Source organism: Vombatus ursinus, unplaced genomic scaffold (genome assembly GCF_900497805.2).
Source record: "Vombatus ursinus unplaced genomic scaffold, bare-nosed wombat genome assembly UNPS02015255.1, whole genome shotgun sequence".
Classification (NCBI taxonomy): Eukaryota; Metazoa; Chordata; class Mammalia; order Diprotodontia; family Vombatidae; genus Vombatus; species Vombatus ursinus.
The window spans coordinates 40,173,186-40,197,703 of record NW_020955033.1 but is presented as its reverse complement, the minus strand read 5'-3'; the positions used below and the strand labels follow the sequence as shown (position 1 = coordinate 40,197,703).

The 24,518-nt window shown below is 35.5% G+C and overlaps 1 protein-coding gene across 1 annotated transcript in view; it reads left to right on the top strand.

The window, feature by feature from the left end:
- LOC114031898 (protein spire homolog 1-like) overlaps window positions 1-23,948 on the top strand; it is a 137,079-nt gene extending 113,131 nt beyond the window's left edge. The window contains exons 8-15 of the mRNA XM_027847094.1: window positions 4,569-4,659; window positions 8,091-8,233; window positions 11,833-12,006; window positions 16,204-16,341; window positions 16,878-16,948; window positions 17,501-17,528; window positions 17,636-17,772; window positions 20,132-23,948. Coding sequence (XP_027702895.1) covers window positions 4,569-4,659; window positions 8,091-8,233; window positions 11,833-12,006; window positions 16,204-16,341; window positions 16,878-16,948; window positions 17,501-17,528; window positions 17,636-17,772; window positions 20,132-20,390 — 1,041 coding nt within the window. The 3' untranslated portion in view covers window positions 20,391-23,948. The remainder of the gene's footprint in view (window positions 1-4,568; window positions 4,660-8,090; window positions 8,234-11,832; window positions 12,007-16,203; window positions 16,342-16,877; window positions 16,949-17,500; window positions 17,529-17,635; window positions 17,773-20,131) is intronic.
- Window positions 23,949-24,518: the final 570 nt, after the last annotated feature.

Sequence of the window (24,518 nt, the reverse complement as noted above, 5' to 3'; positions counted from 1 at the left end):
AAGAGTATAGCCAATTCAGGAATGATGACCTGAGAAAGAACTGGAGGATAGAGAGATTGGAGTTTATGATAAGGATGAAGACTAGATTTAGAGTTACAAGCCAGAGCGCAAGGTGGAATAACAACAGAGTGATCAGATAAAGGAATTTCAGAGATCCATGAGCATGAAAGTGGATCATCCTGTTTTCTAGTTCTGCTTGCTTTGTGTTTCAGTTTGTAGACATCATTCTAAGTTTCTTTGAATTCTTCAGATTTGTCGTTTCTTACAGAATAGTAATATTCCATTATATTCACGTTCTACAATTTGATCAGCCTTACCTCAGTAGATAGAAACCTACTTTCCCTCCAGTTTTTTGCTAATACAAAAAATGCCATTAAAATATTTTCTCTCACTCTCTTTGACCTGGCTGAAGAGATACATGCATGCACACACGCATATATGTATATATCCACATGTGTATATATGTATGCATATATGTATATGTTAATATGTATGTATAGGTACACACATATATGTATATATGTGTGTATACATATGCATGCCTAGTAGTAGTATTTCTAGATCAAACAATATGTACAGTTTAGTTTCTTTTCCAGTTTAATTTCAAATTTTTTGGAGCAATTGAACTAATTTAGTTTTACCAACAGTGTGTTGTATTACCCCACCTCTCATTTCTGTCACTAGCCTCTCAGAATAGCAGCTGTCCCAGCGAATCTTTATATGGAGAAGCAGAGAATAACAAGTCTTGACTCGACAAAGTCTACAGGATTCAACATGGAGTATGACTCTGAGGGCATCAGTCTTGATCTGACTTCTCACTGTCTTCTCTGAATGCTTTGTGAACAATCTCTGATGACTCTGAGTTCCATGACTTTAGGCTGCAGTAATCCTGGGAAGGTGTCTCATCTACATGGTTATCCTGAGGCAGGACTGGATTCCAATGCAGGGTTTCACCTGCATAATTAAACCCTTGGGAACTCATGAAGTCATTAAGTGAGAGTGTAGGGAAAGAAAAAAAGAGCAACCAGTGCAGGGCCTTGGGAGACACCCACTATTAGAAGCCATGATATGGATGATAAGCCAGCATGGAGACTGAAATGGAATGATCAGATAGGTAGGAGGACCAGGATGGAGTAGATTGCTTCATCTGTTCTCTCTTGAGACAGTTCATGCTGGACAGGTAAACTGCATCTGGTGCTGAGGTCTCATCTTGGGAGCTGTATTTCCTGTTCCTTTATATAGCTTTATATCAGCTATCTTGGGGTCCACTGATTTCATTGGCATCTCTGGCTTTTTCATACTGACAAATTAGGGAGAGGGGATAAGGGAGAGAGATTTTTCCCTGATAGGGTATTGTGTCCTGAGTCTTCCATTACTATCCAAATGATAATTGAGGGAAAATGTTCCAAATTACCTAGCAAAGATCGGTTTCTCCCAGTCTCCGTCCTCATGTTTAGCTCAACCCCTTAATTAGGGGCCAAATAGGCTTCTTCAACATCTTCACTGTCAATGGGAAGTACTATATAAGTCAACAAGCATTTAGAATTTTGTGATGATATAATTTATACAAAATTAATCTCCTTTATTTTTTTCATGTACTATCTTTACATTCACTTTGGCAGAATTTGAAAATCCCTTTCAAATTGTGTCTAGGTTCTGAACCATGAAGGAAGCTATGCTGCTGGTGCAATTCTTTAAAACTCCCACTTTGCCTTTTTCAAAAGGGCCTGAGGGAGGGCCATATAATTTTAGATCTAGAAGAGTTCAATCCCTTATTTTAGAAATAAGAAAACTGAGACTTGTAGAGGGAAAGTGATTTCCCCAAGGTTACAAAGCTAGTTAAGGGCAGATCTCACACTAGAACACATGTCTGCTGACTCCAGGGAAGTGGCTTTTCACCCCCTTTACTACCATGCTTCCTTTCTTCTTTAAAGGTTTTTCAGAACAACAAACATTTATGTAACCTGCTTTATAGATAAGAATAGTTAATAAACTTCTCTACCTTTTTTTTAATAGGGTTGCTGCAGTGGAAAAATGTAAAATAGAAATAGCTTTTCTTCAGAATTCAAAAGAACAAATCATCTATCTATCCCCACCCCACTCCACCCCTTCTGCCTCTGCCCTCTTATCTTTTTGCTAGTAATAGCTAGGAAGATAACTGTTAAATATTCATGATAAGGATGAAAGCAAACTGAAAAAGCATTTACTTTAAATATTTTATATATATATGTATATGTGTGTGTGTGCATGTGTGTGTGCATGTGTGTGTATATATGTATATATACACACATGATATATACACACATGCACACACACATACACACAAACATATATAAGTGTTTTAAAGGTATTTTAAAGTTGGTGAAAAATGGAGGCAAATTTGTAAAAGCGTTTAGGACATGTTAACACATTCACCCTACTAACCACTTCACTAATGGTCTATTTCAGGTATTTTCAGTTTTATTCAATTAAGGGCAAATTTTTAGTCTGACCAGCAGTCTTGAAGCTGCCCTAGAAGCTCGATTAAAGCTTTGCCTAAATCCTGAACCTGGAATGAAATTTTCTATTCAAACCTAGGGATAAAACCAAATTTAAGTTAATTGTGCCTATGCCTAAAACTTGCCTATTTGAGCCATATGTCCATAAACAAAATTCCACTGCCCAGCTAGTGGCAATACACCTTCATTGGAGACTAAGGACCTGAGAGGAAATAGATTTTTAAATGTAGAACTTCAAAGTTGATATATGCCAAAAGAATGTTCAGCAGAAAAAGAGTGTGTTTCATATCCATTTATAAACTAAGGGGAAAAAAGAGATAGTTTGCCCTTAGCATCAATAAATTAAACAATTTTTAACGTCACAGTTGAACATCTTAGGGATTATTTTGTTGGGGAAGGGAGATAGGAAAGGAAGAGGCAGCATGGATGGTAGAAAGGATACTGGATCTGCAGCCAGAGAAAGTAATTTTATGTCCTAGCTCCTCTCCAATGTGACATTGGGCAAATCATGTAATCTCTATGGACTTTGTTTTTCCTTATTTGTGAGATATGGCTGTTGGTTTAGTAGACTGAAGTTGCAGGAATAACATCTACCCCCATACAAACTAGGCTAGCTTTTCCTCAAAAGGTATTGAAACCATTATTGAGACTTAATTGGTCTGGGAGACTGGGGCTGGAACCATAAATGTACCTTTCTGGTGACCTAAGGACAAAAGCCAGCCTGGAAAGAGTCAGCTCCTTCTTAGGTTTGACACATGTGTCAAACCTGATGTGTGCTGACTAGCCTGCCATCATAGCTAACGAGAAGCAGGGAAGCTGTTCCCAACTGCTTGTATCTTTGTTGTATCTTTGATAAATTTCTTTTTTCATGCAATACCTAGATAAACTTCCTTTTGTTAACAGTTGAATGGATTATGGGTATCTCATTACGTTCTGCTCCCAAACCTGCACCACCAGACCAGCCCAAGTCAGGTCTGACCTACAACAATTTATAAGGTGCCTTCCAGCCTGATATTTGTTACCCTGACTCTATGAGGTGAGGCTTGGCAGATCATGTACAGTCATTCTTTGAAAATAATTTCAACTATACCCCCACTCAGCATGTTCTTAATGATTGTCCATACCCAGAAGGGGCATTATTCTAATGCTACTGGCTAGCTCCTCCTCTTTGAAATTCGTGTGACCTACACTGTATCTGGGATAAAGATTTCACTTGTGTTGCTTGATTTGTTAAACATAGTTTAAAGAGTGTGGAAGGTCACTGCTCAAGCCTTCTTTGTTTGAATTTCATGGTTTACACAGCCTCTTTTTTTCTTCCTGTTCTTTGACTAGATTCTTTGTACTAGAGCTTGTTTGAATCTAATGATTTCAAATTCTAGTAGATTTTAGGTAAGGCTAGTTTATAGTAAACAGCTAATTCTCAAAGACACATTAGCTAGAAATTAGTCATTAAAACCTATATCACTTCCATTTATCTCACTTTTCAAGTAAAGATGTGTGCAAAAACTTTTTTTTATTAAGTTAAGGAAAGCTACTGATATCTTATTAGTGTAAGAGATAGAACAATCGACAAGCTTCATAGTACAATTAATGGTGCATTCAGTTTTTCCAACTAAGTTGGGATTTGCTTCTTGGTTTATGATATACTGAAGCAGCTGCCTTTCAGCTTTTTGTACTAGACTCATAAGGCAGTCTGGCTTGGTCGGTAGAAGAATGGATTAGGGATCAGGAACACCTAGGTTCCAGTCAGGTATTTGACAGTAGTTGAGCGAGCATAAGCAATCATTTAGTGTCTCTAAGCTTCAGATCACCCTCTAAGACTACAAATTATAGACAGTTTGTGATCTTTATCAGTGGAGGGAATTCCCACAGTGACAAAATCACAAATCTTTGACATATTGATGTACTGTACTAAACTAAAGTTTTGAATTCTTTGCCGATTTTACTTTTTTTTTTGGTCATGGTTGCTGAGATAATGAAGATATTTTATGCTGAAGTTTGTCATGATTTAATAGTAGGAGAAAATGGCCCAGTTACAATTGTTACTTTTCCCTCCATAACTTATTCTAGGAGGAAACAATGCACAAGTCAGCAAGTAGTAGCAGCATATCTCCCTCCTTTCTGGAAGACCCCATACTAGAGGCTATGCCAAGCAAGAAGAGTAAGTATTAGTGTTCCAGTAAAATATTTTACATCACCATCATCATCATCACCATCATCATCATCATCATTGCTGGAACTTATATTATGCTTTAAGGTTTGCAAGTGCTTTGCATATGTTATCTCATTTAATGCTCATAGCAATCCTGTGAGGTAAGGGCTGTTATTATCCCCATTTTCAGATGAGGAAACTGAAGCAGACAGTGGTTAAATTAGTTGCCCAGAGTCACACAACTAAGTATCTGAAGACAGATTTGACCTTAGATCTTCCTCACTCAGAGTCCAAGACCCTATCTACTATGACACTGGCTTGTCTTGAATAAATTGGAACAACTACGTAATAAATTGTATTTAATGCTTCATCAGGATATCTCAAAATATCCTATGGCCATTTGGAGGTGTCAAGAAATGCCATTGAAATTTTACCAGTCAGGATTACATGATTATTCTTTTGTAAGGCTGCTAAGAAAGTCATCAGGTGGAGCTGATATTAGACCTCAAGTCTCTTAGTTACTAATCCTATGTCCTCTTGGGCTTACATTTGGCAGCTCGGTGGTACAGTGGATTTGGCACCAGGCCTGGAGACAGGAAGACCTAAGCTGAAATTCATCGTTCCAAATCCAAATTACTAATGGTGTGCCCCTGGACAAATCACTTGAACTCTGTTTGCTTTAGTTTTCTCACCTGTAAAATGGGGATACTAATAGCACCTATCTCCCAGGGTTGTTGTGAGGATCATGTGAGATAATAATTATAAAGTGTTTAACACAGTATTTGGCAAATAATAGGCACTATATAAATGTTCGCCAGTATTATTATTGTTGTTGTAGTTGTTATGTTGGCTGGTTTCACTTAAAGTAAATTATTTATCTTATTTTTCATCCTGTTACGTATTTTCATTTCTGACAAATCAAGCAGATCTGTATTAGCAGATAAATCTTCACAACTAGTTATTAGGAAGACTCTTGCATGTAGATTGGAGTTGGTTACATATCTTTGTCTGATCTGAAGCCTAACAACTTACTACACACACACACACACACACATGCTCAGAGAAACCAAATGTGTTCTCCTAATTATTCTAGCATGCAAGAAGTTATGAAAGAACTAAATTTCCTGAAGTGATTTTAAACACTTCACGGTGACTTCCATGTGTCTCTATAATTATTTTTTGTATATACTCACATTTCCTGTTCCATATTTTGAACAGTAATTCAGTTTTTCTATTTCCTGAATGTTTCAATGTGGTACTTACATAGTGTTTAGGAAAATTGGAACTTTACTATTTCAGTGGATCTCTGATTTCATTCATATGAATACTCTCTTCAAGTGCGCAGATCATAACTCATCTACACTTTGTCATGCAGAATGACAACTGTTCATGTCCTACCATGAATCCTTTGCAAGGGTTCAACCCAATGGTCCAGGGCCTGCCTCTGTATCTCTTGATTTTGCCAGGATACCACTGGATCATGAAGACTGTGCATCAGTTAACCACTCATTCTCACTATACAGGATGTCCAGAAAATCTTACTGTATTTTAAATGACTAATACCAAAAAAAAGAAGCTTTCACAAACTTAGAATTCCACTAAGACTTTTTGCACTTTGTGTAACTGACAGCCTCCTTCTCCAATCGTGTATCTCTTTATTGACAATCACTTTTCTGCCCAGGTCTTTCCTGAAGATAGGTTGTAGTTTATTCACATCCACCATTTCCTTCTGGATTTCCCTGGTCTATAATGGAAAGGTACATACTTTTTTTTTTTTAATCCTTTCGATATTGACTTTTTCTTTATCATTGCTCTCCAAGGGGAAGTAGAGAGAATTGATAAAGAAAAAGAAAATCTCGATGGGATTTACAAATACATGTAACATTTCATTTGATTTTCATTATGACCCCATTGGGGGGCCAGGGGCAGAAGATGAAGTTTATTTTGATTAGTTTTATTATTACATAGCAAAAACATAATGTGAATTTCCATTAACATTGCTCTAAATGTTTTAGGGGTGTGTGTGTGTGGGTGTGGGTGTGGGTGTGTGTGGGTGTGTGTAATTTTCCATTTAACTTAAATAGGCCATAACACTATTAGTCAGCGTTTATATAACACCTTAAGGTTTATAAATCATTTTACATACATCATCTCATTAGGTCCTCAAACAACTCTTTGAGGTAGAAGCTATTTTTTCCCCATTTTATAGGTGAGAAAAACAAGGCTAAGAGAGTTTTAAGTGATTTGCCTAGGGTCACAGATCTAGTAAGACAGGATTTAAACTCAGGACTTCTTGACTTAGTTCAACACACCATTCATTGCACTACCTAGCTGCCTCTCATAAGAAATGGAAGCATTTTTTATTATTTTTAGTTGGTTTTTGACAATTAAATTCTAAAGGGAAAGAGTCAAATCAGATAATAAATACTCTAATTGAAAAACCTTTAAACCTATGCTCTTTTTTGTTTTCTTCTTGTGGTTCCTTTGATGAAATAATCCAATCAGTGAATCAACATATTTGGCTTTGTTTTGATTTTTACTTTTTTTCGTTAAATCAGTCCTGCAAGTTTTACTTTGCAGAGAGTGGAAAGAAGTATTAAATAAAAATTAAATATTATTTCTAGGTTCTTTTGTTTTCAAAAAATTATAAATTATATTGACTCTGAAACACTTTTTAAAAATTCCTTTAAGTTAAATTTTATTAGAGGTCCAGACTTGGAGTCATGAGACCATTGTTCATATACAAGCCCAGATAATTACTCTGGGTGAGTCATTTCACCACTCTGAGTCTGCTTTCTCTGATTCGTATAAAATAATTATGAAGATTACAAACTGTCTCTATAAAGATTACTTTGTAGTTTCTATTTCCAAGCCTGGTTTTAGGTGGGTGGGGAGGAACTTCATAAACCTTAAATGACTGTATGAACATGAGCTGGTATCAAAACTCTTGTCAAAGAGAACTGTGATTCAGTCATCAGAATGTAAGGATAAGAGTCTAGAATTCCAAATCCATTATTCTGTGCTTCAGTTTCTTCACTTCAAAGTAGAGACACTAATTTCCAGTGCCTATCTATTAATAATTAGGTATTTGTAATGAAGTAGCTATATCATTGTTATAATTTATTTTGACATTTAAACTTAGAATGGTTTTTCTATCATGAACTATCATGTACCTTTCTTGAAAGTTTTCCTTTATATTTGTAATGTCTGCATCAATTTCATCTATGCAAGATTTTGTGTTCTCATATTCTCCAAAAATCCCAAATAAGGAGGACTTCTTATGTGCCTCTCTATTAGACACCTTATATTTAAATACAATACTAATCACTGGCAGCGTAAGGAACACTTCTGTTAGAAAACAACCAAAGCAAAATGTTTTGGGGGGTCAGGGAGGAATCCTTGGTGGTAAGAAAGCTAACTTATTTTGGTTAAATTTTTAGTGCCTCCAAAATTCTTGCCCATATCATCAACACCCCAGCCAGAGAGACGGCAGCCACCCCAAAGACGACATTCCATTGAAAAGGAAACCCCCACCAACGTTAGACAGTTCCTGCCACCATCCCGACAAAGCTCCAGATCACTTGTAAGTAATTAAAAGACTGGGTAGTAGCTTTTTTTAAGGGGGAAGAAACAAATCCAAAGGTTTACATTTAAACTTTTTTTATGTAAAAGAAATAAAAATAACATCTAAGTAAAGTTACAATATTCTTTATAAACCAAATTAAAAGTTTTCAATGACTTTTTTTTTCCACTAGGAGACAGAGTCATATTAAAGAAATGTTTTATGTGTCCTGTGTTAATCCACTGATACTGATTTTATAAACTTGAATGATTCTGTAGCAAAGTCCAATTGTGTATTATTGAGTTCACTGGTGCAGCACATTTTAACATTGAGTTTATTGGAAGAAAAAAATGTTTGACCCATTAATTCCCGTTGTACTTTGTTTCCCAGTTTATTGAATGAAATAGAGAATTGGAGGAAAAAAAAAAACTGGTGCTGTCTGGAAGAAGTTACCAGATTTCCCCAAGAGACTGGCAGGCCCAGTGTATGGTTTCTTATTTCTTGGGTCAGCAGGACAGAGTCCACTAGTCCCCTGCCAACAAGAATTCAGCAGTTCCACTGGCCAGAAAAAGTCTGAAAAGCTTCTTGTTTAGTCTCTCCTGGCATAAGAAAGGTTTCCAGTATGTCACAAGGCTTAAATCAATAATTCTGCCCCAGGATCTCAAATTTAATGCTTTGTTGTAATGCTTGCAAGTCACTTTATAAAAGGCATACTTGATTCAAAAATGAAGAAAATGAAGAAGGTGGTCTGGAGCGTCGTTTTCTGGTTCATTAACATTTGGTGATTTTTTCTCAAGGGGTACAAGGATAGACACTTCAAGACTGTGGTCCCCTTCACACAGGAAGGGAGAAAAGGACAAGGGAGAGGACGCATACTGACCCAGAGCACACATGTAAATCCTGAAATGTGTTCGCTGCGTTTCTGTTCTGCAGGAATACAGTTGAGGAAAGCACCATTATGAAAATCAAAGTTGGGGATTTTTAAAATCTCATTCTTTTGAGCTTATAATTTGTGTGAAGATTGACACAACTCTTATTTTCTTTAAATAGCCTTTTTGAGTTTCTGACAGGATTTCATTTCCATATGATAAAGAAAATATCTGTGGATACCATATATAGGAAGAATTATTTTAACCTGTGTATATGGAAACCCTTCCTCTTTAGCAAACATGATAGGTACAGGGGCAGCTAGGTGGTGAAGTGGATAGAGCACTAGCCCTAGAGACAGGAGGACCTGAGTTCAAACACTTACTAACTGTGTGACCCTGGGCAAGTCACTTAACCTCAATTGCCTCAGCCCCCCACCCACAAAAAAAAAGGTGGTATGGTACTTTTTTTTTTTAGTTTTTAGGCAATTGGGGTTAAGTGACTTGCCCAGGGTCACACAGCTAGTAAGTGTCAAGTGTTTGGTCTGAGGTCAGATTTGAACTGAGGTCCTCCCAACTTCAGGGCTGGTGCTCTATCCACTGCGCCACCTAGCTGCCCCGTGAATAGTCATTTTCACAGCAAAATTCAGTAGGTTTGCCACTGATTAAAAGATAAAATAATTTTTGGACTTTTTTTCTTTAATGTTAGTGTAAATTTTACTCACCTTTGTATTTAGGAATGTCAGTGTTGTAGCTGCCTTTTGTTCTTATCTTTACAAACCTACATACCTATGGAGGCATCGAGGTGGTACAGTGGATAGAGTGCTGGGCTTTGAGTCAAGAAGACCTGAATGTGAATTCTCTCTCAGTCCCCTACTAACTGATTCTAGGCAAGTTATTTAACCTCTCAAAGTCTCAGTTTCCTCATCTGAAAATAGGGATAATATTACATTTTTGTAAAGATCAAATAAGATTTTAGATACAGATATATAGATAGAAATGTTGACATATATCAAATGAGATTTTATATATAGTATACACATTTGCATATATAATCTTTCAGTCAACCAATAGTCAAATCAGTAAGCATTTATTAAGAACCTGAGCTATGCTGAAGTACCTTTGCAAATCTTAAAGCAATATGTAAATGTTAACTCTTGTTATTATTGTTATGTCACCCTGTGTCCAGGGCATTGTGCTAGGTATCTAGGAGAAATGTAAAGATCAAATAAGATAAAAGCCTTTGACCTTAAGGAATTTCTTTCATTCTAGCATATCTATTTATATAAAAACTCTTGGGGACAAGGCTAAAACCATACATGTTATATTAAATTAAATGTTTTCAATTGATTGCTAACAAAGTTAGGCTCATCTGGGAATGCAAATTACTAGTCAAAAGAATATGCCAAGAAAGAATATCCACAACTTTAGGCATAACATGTGTAAAGCACTTTGCAGTCCTCATGGTACTCATGTTAGCTATCTTACTTCCTTGTGAAACTGAATTATTGGTAAGTGTACATAGTCTTATTATGTGGATGTTTTCTTTTATGGGGTAGGAGAGTAAGATGAAACCTATTTAGAAAAATGGTTATGTAGCAGGTAGAGTGTGAACCTTGGAGTGAGGAAGACGTGAATTCAAATTCTGTCTCAGACACTTACTAGCAGTGTGACCATGGGCAAGTCCCCTTTTCTTAACTTCAAGAACCTACCTCACAGGGTTGTTGTGAGGAACAAATGGGATAATTTGTGTAAAGCACTTTGTAAATCTGAAAGTGCTATAAAATGTTGGCTATTTTTGTTATTGTTGTTGTTAATAATTTTTGAAAGTGTCACGTGAAATCTCTTGGACTCTCAAACATCTCTTATAATTTTTCAAAACAACATGAGTTTAATGTATGCACTTCATATATAATTTTTACTCTTTCAAAAGCCCTCTTAAAATAACATAATGCATATAAAGGTTAATATTATAGCATAAGTCTTACTTTCACAATAATGCCCTCTAGTTTACTAAGTGATAACCTTTTTTTAAGTGAGAGGGGTGATGATGATTAGAATATATACCACTTTTTGTGAAACAAGCTACTCTTTCGTGTTTGAAATCCTACTGAGACATGTAAAATGTTTTTGCTAATAATCTTAATTTTTATCACACCTTTTTTCCTCCCCTTTTACAGGATGTCTGCAGTGTCTTTATTCAACTTTGGCCAAATGATCGTAATTTTCCAGCAGAGAGAAAGAAGGCTGGTCTTTAAATTCCTTCTCTGACTTATGAAACCAAGCAAGCTGGTTATTAGAATTTCTTAGCCTTGTATATCACTCATATAAAGCAGTTAGTTGTCCTTTATACTCTTAATTTCCATTTATTCTACCCCATCATCAAAGCATTGATAGTAAGAATTAAACAAGCACTTTGGGGAAAAAAAAAGTCCACATGTAGGTCTTTGTTATGAGAGAGAAATTGGTCTCCAGCAATTAGAAATTCAGATTTTTCTAGGTTTATACTAATGGATACAAATACTGACACAAGAACATGCATATATATGTGCATATATACACATGTACATGCATATATACATACATACATATATGTATGTATATGTATATCTTGATCTTTACATTTTCAGGGGTTTATTTTCATGACTTGGAATCTCTATTATGACATCATTCATGTTCTGCATTCATTTGTTTTTTTTGTTCCATCTTTTCTTTTCCTTTGCAATTTTCTTTTTTTCCCTGTCTATTGTTCAGGTTCCTAGGATAACCAGTTTATGGCCAAGGACACCTTTCCGACCACTTTTTTCTACCATACAAACAGCTTCTCTGCTCAGCTCTCATCCCTTTGAAGCAGCCATGTTTGGGGTAGCAGGGGCTATGTATTATCTCTGTGAGAGAGCTTTTACCAGCAGGTGGAAATCCGCAAAGGTTGGCCTCTTTCTGCCGGTTCTGGGAATTATTTTACATTTCTGCACCCTCTTTAAGAGCAAAGTACTGCTGAAAATATTTAACAGCTTAGATTGGCACTATGCTTCTGATCATTGATTTCAGTCTTTTGTAGGATTTATAGATCACTCAATTATCTCATTTGAGGGGAAAATCAACTTCGAAAGGACAACAAACTAAAATGCAGCATCAGATTAGGGAGATGCCCTGGATGTTTTTCTCTTCACGTAATCTCATTCTCCAGCATGGAGAAGCCTTTCATTCTGCCCTCTCAGAGTAGAAGTATATTGCTAATGCATTAAATGCTCCCACCTGGTTTGTTCCTGGTCAAGAAAATGGCAGTAACAGCCACTTTGATTGGTGTAGCTAAGCTCCTGGTGAAGAGTATACTAGTAGCCATGTAAGCCACAACCAGATCATGTGAGCAATATATCTGCCTTCTGCACCTGGTGTGCTTTAGGCTTTTCTCCATTTGGGGGATGTTCATGAATGTACTGTCACTAAAGAGTAGCACTGTATCTATGCTTGCTGGGAGAGCGATCCTTTTTCATTACCAGCCTCTCCTCAAAAAGATATGTAATACTAGTCAGGGGTGTCATGTGGCTTTATGAAAACCCACTTCCTTCTTGCACAGAGAGAAATGGTTGTTTCTTCTGTTTTTTTTTCAATTGTTTGAAATATTTTTATTACTAATGTTTTGTTATTACATTTAAGATTTTCATAGATTGGCTATTTTACTGCCCTTGAATCTTCAAGCTTTTAAAGCAAGGAGAAAGGTTCAAAAGCTTTCATATAAAATACATTAAAATTATCTTGGAACATACTGACACTGATTTTGACTGTAAATTTACCATGCAAAGCAGATCATCATTTGAAAGCAGAGTTAATTGTTTACTCTAGCAAAGGGCTTCCATCCTGCACAGTGTGCTTTTTTTCTCCTAAATATTATGTTTTATTAGCTGACCTAGAAGCTGTTTTCTGCATCAATTCTTTATTGGCTATTGTACTGTAGAAATAAATTCCCAAATGTAAGTGAGTCCCAACTAGTTCTGTTCTCTGGTAACAAGTCATTGCGTACAGGGTGAATCTTAATTCCTTTCCCTGTTTTGATACTGGCAGTATTACTTGAATGACCTAATTTCTAACTCCCATTGTTCCTACCACTATCATTGATGATCTGACAGCATTTTCATAAATGATCCTTGGTTTTCTAATGCTCTGTTTAAATTTAGCTTGATAAATCTAAACATAACAATGATAAAAAGAAATGACCTAATTGTTTCTAATTATTATGAAAGAGAGACTAGTCAGATCTACAGCTGTTAATTTTGGTTTTTAACTGCTTCTTTGTAATCTATGAAAAACTAAGAATATGATGCGTGCTTTGGGCCAGATTTTCTAGGTTCTTCTGTTTCCCTATAAAATGCCAACTATAAGAGCACAACTAGCTTTCTTTTTATACAGTGGCTCAATAACATAAACTACATAATGTACTTAGGTTATCACTATATTTTTATTAGTGGATCTGATCCCATGTGAATGCTGAAAACAGAATGAGAGTATTGAACTAGTTCCTAATGCCACCACTTAATATGAAAAATGAGTTCTAAAGGCACATTGGACCATACAGCATATTGATCATATCCATTCTCCTCTTAAACTTGTGTATCCTCAGACTTCTCCCTGCTGACCTTGGGAGTTAGATCCAAAGTAAGAGGATAAAGAAAATGTGGTAGTTTTGCAGAGTCTAGGTCCTTAACCCCTTTACTAGTGTCTACTGATTAAAATGAAGGTAACATGTGTTTTAAAATAATTGGGCATGATTAAATAATTGGGGACCTGGTTATAGTTTATGATTAAAACTCTAAATGCTTTAGATGCTTTGGAGTTTTAGCTAGCTCATTCTCAACACAATCCATTGAAATTTTATTTAGCCCAGCAGTATTGAATTTATCTTTCTCTTCATTTAAAAAAAAGTATATAGAAAGTTTTTCTTTTAACTTAGCATATTTGTTTTTCATTTCATGTTGCATTGAAGTTTTGTTGTCCTTGTGAAAGCTCCAGAAGTAAAACATTAGCATTGAACCTGACAAGGATTATGTTATTAATGGATAGCTTAGGAAGCTTTTCTTTTAAAAAAAAAAAAGGCATACAAAATATTCTCATATTTCCTGCATAGTCCATAAAGTGGTACACTTTCAAATATGGTTAAAGGTGATTAGTTTAAAATATGCTTGAATCAGTATTTTTGTTGACTTAAGACTGAAAGAACATGATACATACATATCCTTACCATATATATTAATATGACCTTGTGAAACAGATACCACTTAGCCTTTAACAAACAAGGTAGTAAAAAAAAAATCATCATAGTTATGTGAAATAATTTAATGAGTAGTTATTTATAGGCTTACACTACTATGTAGTTTAAAAACTTATGATTAAAATTATTGTCATACTCAGGAATAAATGAGGTAGGTGGGAAAAGCTCTTATTCATATGAAATATTTTTCTTTTTTTATTCATACGAAATATTTAAAAGGACAATAGCTGCATCAAATGAAATGTTCAGCCAGCTCTGTTTATTTGATATAACACTCTTGAAAGCTTATACCTTTGAAAAGTTTTATTTCTTCCCACTTGATACCACCCCCTTTCTCAAGGCAAATCAAAGTACAGTAAACACAGAACCTAAATGTAAAACACTTGTGCTATATCTGAAAATTTCTCCCATTGGAAAGTGAAGTTGTGTGAGGGGTGATTGTTTTTGCACCTTTTGGAGGAAATCATATATTTCTGAACCAACAATTCTTTCCCCAAGCGACTAGGTAAGACACATGCAGCTATTGGTTTTTATAAAAGAAAATAAAAATTTAAACAAATTTTAGCAGCTTTGTGTGTGTGTGTGTTTGGAGGAACAGAGGGAAGTGTGCATTTGATTCCAGTAAACAAGGCAATAGTTCTTTAGAATGCGGTGGTTCTAAAATGCTAATGTTTGTGGAGTTTGTCCCACAGATTTCAATTTTTATTTTTCTCTGATTGAAAGACAGAACTGATTGTTAAAACTCCATCAACTGACTACATCCATAGTCATCCGATTCTTCATCTGGCTTATTTGTTAGATTTCAAAAATGTCAGTGTGTTGCTGTGAGCAATGCTATTGTGTGTGTGTATGTGTGTGTGGGAGTGAATTAATGTGTTTATACTGAGAACATTAAGTTTCAGTGTCACTTCACCACAATAGTGCCTGTGAAGCATAGAATGGTGGGAATGCGTAATTGTTCTGTCTTTCTATTAGATTTATCCAATCAAAAGCAGAGCTGGATGACAAACAGATGGAAATGAGGTTTTTTTATTCAGTGGAATCAATTACATCAGCATCTAACCTATTTTAACCTAACTATTTTTAGAGGATCAAAACCTGAGCCATTAGCACTTAGAAGAAATTTGAAATAATATTTAAGTCTAGCCTTCTCCCCTCCAAAAAAAATCTTTTATATATTTAATAGTTCTTTTTGAAGGAAAAACAAAAATGCATATTAACACATTTCGTCTGTGAAATTACCTTATCAGTTTCATGTTCAAATTCCATTCATAAAATTGGAGTTTTTCTGTGATTGCTGATGTGACATGCCACTAAATAAAGCCTTTGGGGATAAATTACTAACCACTTTCTTTGGCTCTTCTGGGCACCACAAACCAACATACATTTGAAAACAGTACTAGTACTAGTGCTGCTGCTTGTCTATATCTCACATGCTATATGGAACAACAGCACTAAGTAACAGCTTAGTATATCTACCAGTCCAAAGATAAAACTGCGATGCAATTGGACTAAACAAGCAAAAAATGATTGAAAAACTTTCATAATAAAAATATACATGTCTACTAAATAAAACCGCTCCATGAGACAAAACACCTGAACCTGAAAACTTTGATGTTGTTGTGAATGGCACAAAGATAGACCTGAATCAGGTGGACTGTTAGCAGTTATTATGCCATCCCATATCTCAAGGTATTTGAAAGTTATGTGATGCCCACGAATCAGCCAAGTCTTCTCTAGTTTTCATGAAAAATCTTTCTTCTTTGAAGCTTCTACTAATCACGTAATGGTTCTCTGAGAGAAAGACTTGAAGTGGGCATAGGAATTTCTTATTCCTGTGGAATTTTGAATTTCAGGAAGAATTCTGTTATCCAGTGGAATGCTTGGCTCTCACAGTCGAGGAAGTGATGCATATTCGCCAGGTGCTGGTAAAGGCAGAGCTGGAAAAGTATCAACAGTATAAAGATGTCTACACTGCACTGAAAAAAGGAAAGGTATATCTGTGGTTGTTGAAGCATGACTCTTAGAATTTCTCTGGAGCAAAGAATTTTTTCTCTTCACTAGTAGTGGAATGATATTTCTTTCTGTCTTTCCCTTAAGAGGGAGAATCACTAAAGTTCCTCTCTAGAAATACCAAACTAACAAATAGGATGGTTTTGTTGAGGGCTTAAAAATAAACTTAGTAATTAATGTGTGTATATAAAACTATATATACCTTAAGGTGGCTTTTTAGTGGGTTTTGTAAATAAGAAATATCCGAGAATGGGAGAGTACAGTTCTTTGAGTCCTTCAGTTTGTTTCCAGGGCTTTAAATCTATAACCTTATTATTCATGTGAAACTGCAAACATATAATTATATGTGGGTTGTTTTTTTTATGAAGTGAGGGAGAGCCAACTTAAAAACCAATGTCTCAGTTGTCTTCTTCATGGCATCCACTGAACTTATATAACATGCACATCACAACCTTATTCCAATATTAGAAAATTAACTGTTGACACAGTTCTTCCTTTTTCAAATTTTATTTCCTAGCTCTGCTTCTGTTGCCGAACTAGGAGGTTTTCCTTCTTCACTTGGTCTTATACCTGTCAGTTCTGTAAGAGGTAAGGCAATCCATACATGATGAAAGATATTTACTAGTAAGAATCCCACTGACATTAATTTTATTTAAAGCTTCTGTACACAGGGAAATTATTGGTAATGTCCTACTTATCTGTCTTGTATTTTTATATCTTTGGAGGGGGTGAGAATATTGGTTTCTTTATAATAATTTACCAAACAATTGATTATTATAAACTAGGATAATGAATTCATAGATATCATTTGTTTAATTTAAGCACGGATGATTCTGATGATAGTATTTTATATTTAAACTAGACATGAAATTTAGAAGCAATTAATGTGATCACTTTGTATTTTAAAAAAGGTAAATTTTATATAAATATAGGTGATCCATTTATCTAGGTCTTTTTCTGAGATAAGTTGTATTTGTCCTATCTACTGTCACATGAAGTGCACCTACTGATAGGAGAAAGGATAGAGAGTTTTCACAATTAAGTATAGAAGTCTAATCTACCCAGGTAGATAGGCCTTGAATTATTGACAAAATGCTTCAAATGCCCTATACTGACTACTGCTTTTGATTTCATACACAGGCCAGTATGCTCACAGTGTTGCAAAAAGGTAAGCTGAGATAAATAGCTCATGCTACTTTTAGGGCATGGATTTAGAGCACAGGTTATATATCTGTGACAACATTTTTCATTCTTGGTCTCATTTTGGGGTAACAGATGCGATTGCCATCCAAGCCATATTCCACTCTTCCTATCTTTTCTCTGGGACCTTCTGCCTTGCAAAGAGGAGAAACTTTTATGAGACCCGAAAAACCCTCTACTAGCCACCATCGACCACTTCGGAGCATTGCCAGGTGAGAATTCCTGGAACTTTATTAGTAACAGAGAGATTATCTTTTTGGTATCTGTGATGAAAGATAGGTTTGGATTTTGCCAGTAAACTGCAAAAACAGATTGGTCTGCACAGTTCATTGCCTTAGTGAATGGGCAAGCAGCTATTTAAAAGCCACCTTACTTTATAGTTTAACTAGGTTTCCTAACCCTTTTTGAAACTTAGAAATAAGGCAGGACAGTGTAATGGATAGAGCACAAAGTTTGAATCTCAGCTCTGTAACTTTTACACTGAGGTTTTGAGCAAGTCATATCTCTGGGCTCAGTTGCTTTTTTATAAAATGATGGTGCTGGACTAGATCATCTTTAACCTCTATCCTTTTCCAGCTCTCAACTAGGCTACTACAAAAGTGAAAACCATTTACAGTGCAACTTTTACAAATGAATGTACTATTTTAAAATGAAGATTAAAGACATCTATAGAGCCATTCTGGGCATTCTTTTCCCTATTCTTATTTTAGGAGGAAATCAAGTTTTATCCTTTGTGTAGAGTTTGGCCTTCAGTGTTTTGGGCTGGTTATTAAAGAAAGAATAATTAAGTCCAGCAAATATTAAGTGACTGCCATGTGTATCAAAGATAATAACAGAACAGTCTGTACCATGAAGGTGTTTATATTCTACTTATAAAAATAAAGCTTGATTCCAGAGGTTGTCAATGTTTGAAAAAAAGTGCCAGGGTGCTAAACTTTTTCCAAAGCTAAGTGGGAGCCACATCTTGAGTAGGGTGGGGTAGGGATTGAGTAAATTTTAGTTCTTGAGAAGGTAGATAGGACAACATTGGCCATAGACTTTCAGAGAAAAGAGGATGATTTGAGTACTGACCATTAGCTCACAAGCCAGAAGTAGATTGGTACCAGCTATTAACTCTTGCAACTTACTCATTGCAGTTCTATTGCAAAAAGGGAGGAGAGTAAGAGAAAATTTACTCTGTGAACCATTTTTGGACCATGTCCTAGAGTCTGAAAATCCCCACTTTAGGCTCTCTCCCTTCATATATTGTACTTGAATGATAAGTTTTCATTTTTTGAATTATTAGTGAATTTAGGATATAGCATTTCAAAATGCTTAGAATTCCTAGGGTAGACCATGGTAGTAATGAGAGAGCTTGCATTGAGCCCAAACAAATTGAAGTCATTTTACTTCTGCTGTATTAATAGTTATATTCATTTTTCAGTTTAAATGAAATAGTAAATGATTTAAAAAAAAATTCCAGCTCTAAATATTTGAAAATTACGAAACCATAAAATAAATAACTTAAGAAATAAAAATTACTTCCATTTTGAAGATGGTACAATAAACTACTATTTCTCTAGATTCAAAACAACCAGAAAACTAAAATCACCAGAATTTGTCAGGGGTGGCATTCTACATTTATCACTCTACTTTTATGAGAAAGTGTGTGAACCGACATATTAATGGACTTATTCATGGGAATATCAAGGAACAACTTCCAGGTTTTATTGATTATGTCATATGGACAATAATGCTATATCTGCCTTCTATTATATGATGATAACTAACATTCATAATGAAGATACTGGGCCACCGCAAGATTCTGAAGTGACATCTGAAGAATCAGAGATTTTAAATTATGTGCACTATAATTTTAGCATTTTTGCCACCTTTGCTCTTTGAAAAACAGTAATCCCTGTGTTCCCATTTGTGGTTAATTCTCAGTTAAACAGAATATTCAATTAAGCAAAATATTCTTTTCCTTTAGCATTCTAGCTTGGGGATAATTACATTCCAAATATTATAATTTTGAGATTCTTAGATATTTTACATAGCAAATTTCCCAAGTTTCTTTTGAAAAAAGAACATTGTTTTCTGGTCTTTGTCTTCAATACCTGATGCCTTGAAAGCAGTTCAGGATTTGAAGGATCCATGATTTCAAGTCCATTGATGCACATGGAAACTCATTACGTCTTACTGAGGGGTGTTAATGAGTTTCTGTAGCTGAAAAACCTTACAATCTGGTGGACAACCACATGGTGATGACCCCTTGCAGATGACTTCAAGGTATCCTTGAAGCATGCTTAATTTGGTAAGACCTACCAGAGGTTGCCCTCTACTGGCATGATCTTGCATTGTCCTGGCATTACCTCCTTGCCACAGTGAGATTGGAGTAGGATATGAGTGAAGAGTCTTACTTATAATAGGCCCTAATAAATGAATAAGAAATCCCTCTTGGTAAAGTATCATGAGATTCTTCTTATATTTCAGCAGTGGGATAAATTTTCACCTTCAGAATTTATATTTTATTCACATGATGCTCTTAATTAAGGAAATATAGATATTGATTTAGGCTTTTTTTTTTTTTAGATTTTCCTCAAAATCTAAGTCTGTAGATAAATCAGATGAAGAACTACAATTTCCCAAAGAATTGATGGAGGACTGGAGTACTATGGAGGTGTGTGTAGACTGCAAAAAGTTTATTTCAGAAATCATCAGCTCCAGCCGGAGAAGCCTGGTGCTGGCCAACAAGCGAGCTCGTTTGAAAAGGAAAACACAGTCATTCTACATGTCCTCAGCAGGTCCCTCGGAGTACTGCCCTTCGGAGAGAACTATCAATGAAATCTGAGCCTCGTGCCTTTCCAGTTGCTCTTGTTCACAAAGTCAGCATTGGTGGGAGAACACTAAGAACTGCATTGTCTTTTCTTTCCTTTCCTTTCTGTGGTTTTATTTCATAGGCTTGAATTTGCATTATATCAGATATTTGTTGCACCACGTTGTTCTATTGACTGAATGCTGTGTTCATATCTGTTACCGATATGCAACAGGTCAGCCGATCAATCATTTGCACTGAAAGAAAACAGTGGTTTGAAACTTGCCTTTTTTTTTTTAATTTGTACATTTGAAGGACAAAACAGTTTTCCCTGAGTTCAGTTCTTTACCACTTTTTGAATCGTTTTCCAACCAAGGCTGAAAAGTTCTTTAAGGAGAAACCAATCTAACAAAGGAATCAGTGTTAGCACAGTTCTAAGCAGTAAGTCATATTGGCATTTCCACCTAACAGTGTTCACATGTAGTGTATACAGTAATCCAGAGCCCTCCTGAAGGACGCTAAACTCCTAGCATGGGCTATAGTAATTATTGTCTCACAGCATAAACTCTAGGATTTGCTAATGCTAACAAATTGATTTTTAAATTTATTGTTAATCTGAGATTTTGGTTAAATAAGGGACTTTATGATGTCTGTGTTCTAGTGTAAAACACCAGCATAAGCTGTACACCCAAATGGGTGACTATTTCCCCAAAGCTGCTGGATTTGTCAGCCCTAGTGTAACTGACCAGTGTCTCTCATGGAGGTGACACTTTATTCCTTTGAATGTATTGTGACTATTGGTAGTATTAGTAATAATAGACTGGGTGATAGAGGTTTGGCAGAAGTTTGGGGACTAAAGCATAAGGCAACAGCTTGAGTATATTCCTATAATGTCAAAAGAGCCCATGATCACACTTGAAAGGTGGGTGGTCTGTTTTGAGACTATACAGGTTGGCAGCCTCTGACCACACTGGTATGGCTCTAGTAGCAGATACATTATCAACTATGTTTTTCATATCTTAGGAACTTGGCCATCAAGTCTAAACTCGGCTGTAATTTGGTACCTAAGGTCTTAGACTGGAAACAAATTTATTTATTTTTGTAAATGAACTTTTTAAAACAAAAATGGTTGTTTAGCTGTTTTAAAGTTATAAGAACATTAACCTGCTGACTGGCTTCAGATGCTTTTTTGCATTTCTTTTTCTCACAAATGGCTTCATGTGTGTAGTATTGGGGGTTGGGGGGGCGGGGAAGAAAGGGCGAGCCATTGTGCACCTAAAATTTATCAGCTCATTTAAGATCATAAAATGGAATAGATTATTTTGGTATGCTTAAAACAACCAACCAAATAACCATTGATGTTTGTCAGATCAGTTAATGCACATGCATTGTAATTTTCATAAAGCAGTAGATACATCCATATTCAACCTGGTGACAGCACCATAGGTGGCATGATAAGTATTTGTTATTGTATCAAAATATAGTTAACATTTCTATATGAAGTTAACATGCCTCAAAACTATCCCAATACTACTTTGAAGTGGACTAAAATTTTATGATTTCATAGCCTAAAATTTCCAAAATAAATTTGAATGATTAATTAAATAATGCACGTTAACAGTTCCTTCATATTTGCATGTGAAACTATAATGTCTCCAGGTATTTCTGATTATGTAGAAGTTTAAATTATTTTAAGAGCTTCGAAAAATCTATACTTCAGTGAAACTTATTTGTAACATTTTCTAAGAGACCAAGTTGTTTGAAATTTATATTCAGGAAAAAATTTTATGTGAGCCACAATATTTTGGGACCCCATACTCAAACTTTTAAAATAATTGCTAGCTGGAAAAGAGGATATGAAGGTAAGAGAAAAAGATAGCTCAATTAAGTTCCTTGTACATGTGTGCATGTGTGTAAACATACACACAGCCATGCTTGATCAGTTTTTTGTTTGCTTGTTTTTTGGTCTGGACCCATAATTTAATCTGTATAGGGAAAATCTAGTCTAGAAATTCCCTTCATTGACACAGATCAGTGACACAGACTTAATTTGCAATCTTAGAGAGTTGCTTGGGGTACTGGAGGTTTAGTGGCCTGCCCGTGATCAGATAGCCAGTATGTGCCTAAGGCAGGACTTGAAGCCTGTAGCAAGGACACACTGCCTCCTCTCATAACAAACCACACAAAAGCAAAGAAGGTAACATCCTAAAACTGAGGAATTTTCTTACATTCACAAAAATAAATAAAAGTAAATAACAAAGAGGTGATCTTTCCAGCCTATCTTCCTCCTTTAGACCCATGGTGGTACAGAAGTTTATGAAACTCTAGTCACCATTCTTGCTCTCTTGGTCATTAGAATATAAGTGGGCAAATTTAACATAATAGGATGCATGGTTAATACAAATGAAACAATGTTTTAAATGGTTACTGTAAGAAAAGGAGGAAAGTACCAGTCAACCTGTAATTTGTATTAGTCCTATTGGTGTGCTTTTTGGGGTGCCAAAGCCAGTCCTTGTGTTTTAACCTTTTGCTTTCCTTTGCTAAATTCTATAGTGATCGCTTAATTCCCATTAGAAGCAATTCTCAGTTTAAAGGGCTGGAATTTAAAATCCTTTGCCTTGTCTGTCTTTAGGAACATGTGCCCATTTTCACATTTTAAAATTGTTCAGTATTCCTCTTTATGCTATTTAACATTCACCTGTGATCCAGTTTGTTTTTTTTAAGGCGTCTGTACTGCCCCTTTCATTGGAGTTTAAGGGATCTTGGAGCAATGTGTGCTCAAATGAAATAAAATGACCTGCTGTGTGCGATGCCCTGTACACACCCGGAAGTGCTGTCTTCAGCGTTAGGTGTTCTTCCTTTTGGTTGGCAGCACTGTGGGATCTCCTCTTCCCACTTTCTTTGCTCTTCTCTCATGCTCACTCCAGGTGTTGAGTACCACTTCTTTTTGTTCTCATACCTCATAAAGTTACCCTGTGGAGAGTTCTATGTTTCTCTCCCTGTAGTTTGACCTCGTATCAGTGTCAGAATATATGAGAAAGTTTGTAAATACATGTAATATATTTATTAATATTCGAAAGGCTGCCATCCAGCAGACACTGGGAATAGATTTTCCCAAGATGACTGAAAATGAAAGCAAGTCTTATTGATATGCACATTGATTAAAAATTATCTTACTAGATTTCAAATTTTGAGCCTTTTAAGTCAAACCTTGGAGACTTTATGGCACGTAGCATTTTAAGAATTAAGTTGCAAGGGGATATGTGACTAGCAACATGAACTCACCACCATGAATTTTTCTTAAAGCTTTTATTTTTCTAACTGTATTAATAAATGTAGGACTTGGTTTTAAAGGTCACATAGGAGACATGAAAGTTCCTAAAATGTGCCACAATTATTTGCTGATGGTGAAAATACAGAGAATTTTGTATGAAGAACTATTAAATTAGGGTTGTGAGGAATGTATTCTCAGCTTTCTATGTGTATAAAATCCAAGGTCTTACTGGTATTCATGGTGATAGTACTGAGCGTTTTTCATTAAGGCCTCTTATTTGAAAATTATCTGGGGAAAAATAAAAAAGCCTTTCCATCATAGCCTCTGTGTGTGTTGATTTTCCTGTTCTAAATGGGTTAACTAGATGACTTTGCCTGTTCATTACTAGTGGGAATCATCTGGGCTAGAGAGGGAAGAGAATTTTTATCACTGACACCTTAAGAACACTTTGCCAACTACTACCTGATATCTGTCACTCAAAAGAAATTTTTGAGTGATTCTTGTTTTATTGACTACATGTCTATGCTAATTCAGACCATCAAACATTTTTAAATGCCACCTTTTCTCTGAAATTGCAGCTTAAATTTTGTACGTATATGTGTGTGTGTGAATAGACAGAATTAATGATATAACTAAAGTTTCTTGATCTTTGTTTTCCCATGACAAATGAAATCACATTTTCCAAGTTTTTCTCCTTAAATATACCCAAAGAAATGAAACTCTGAGCCCCTGCCTTTAAAACTCCAATTACACCAGTGTTCAATAACTGATAATTTCCTGATAAATTACATTGAATATATATTGAAAGTTGTAAAAATTTCTTCTTTCCAAAGTGATTAAGCATCTCTGTATTTTAACATTCATCTAAAAAAACTTTTAAACTTTTGACA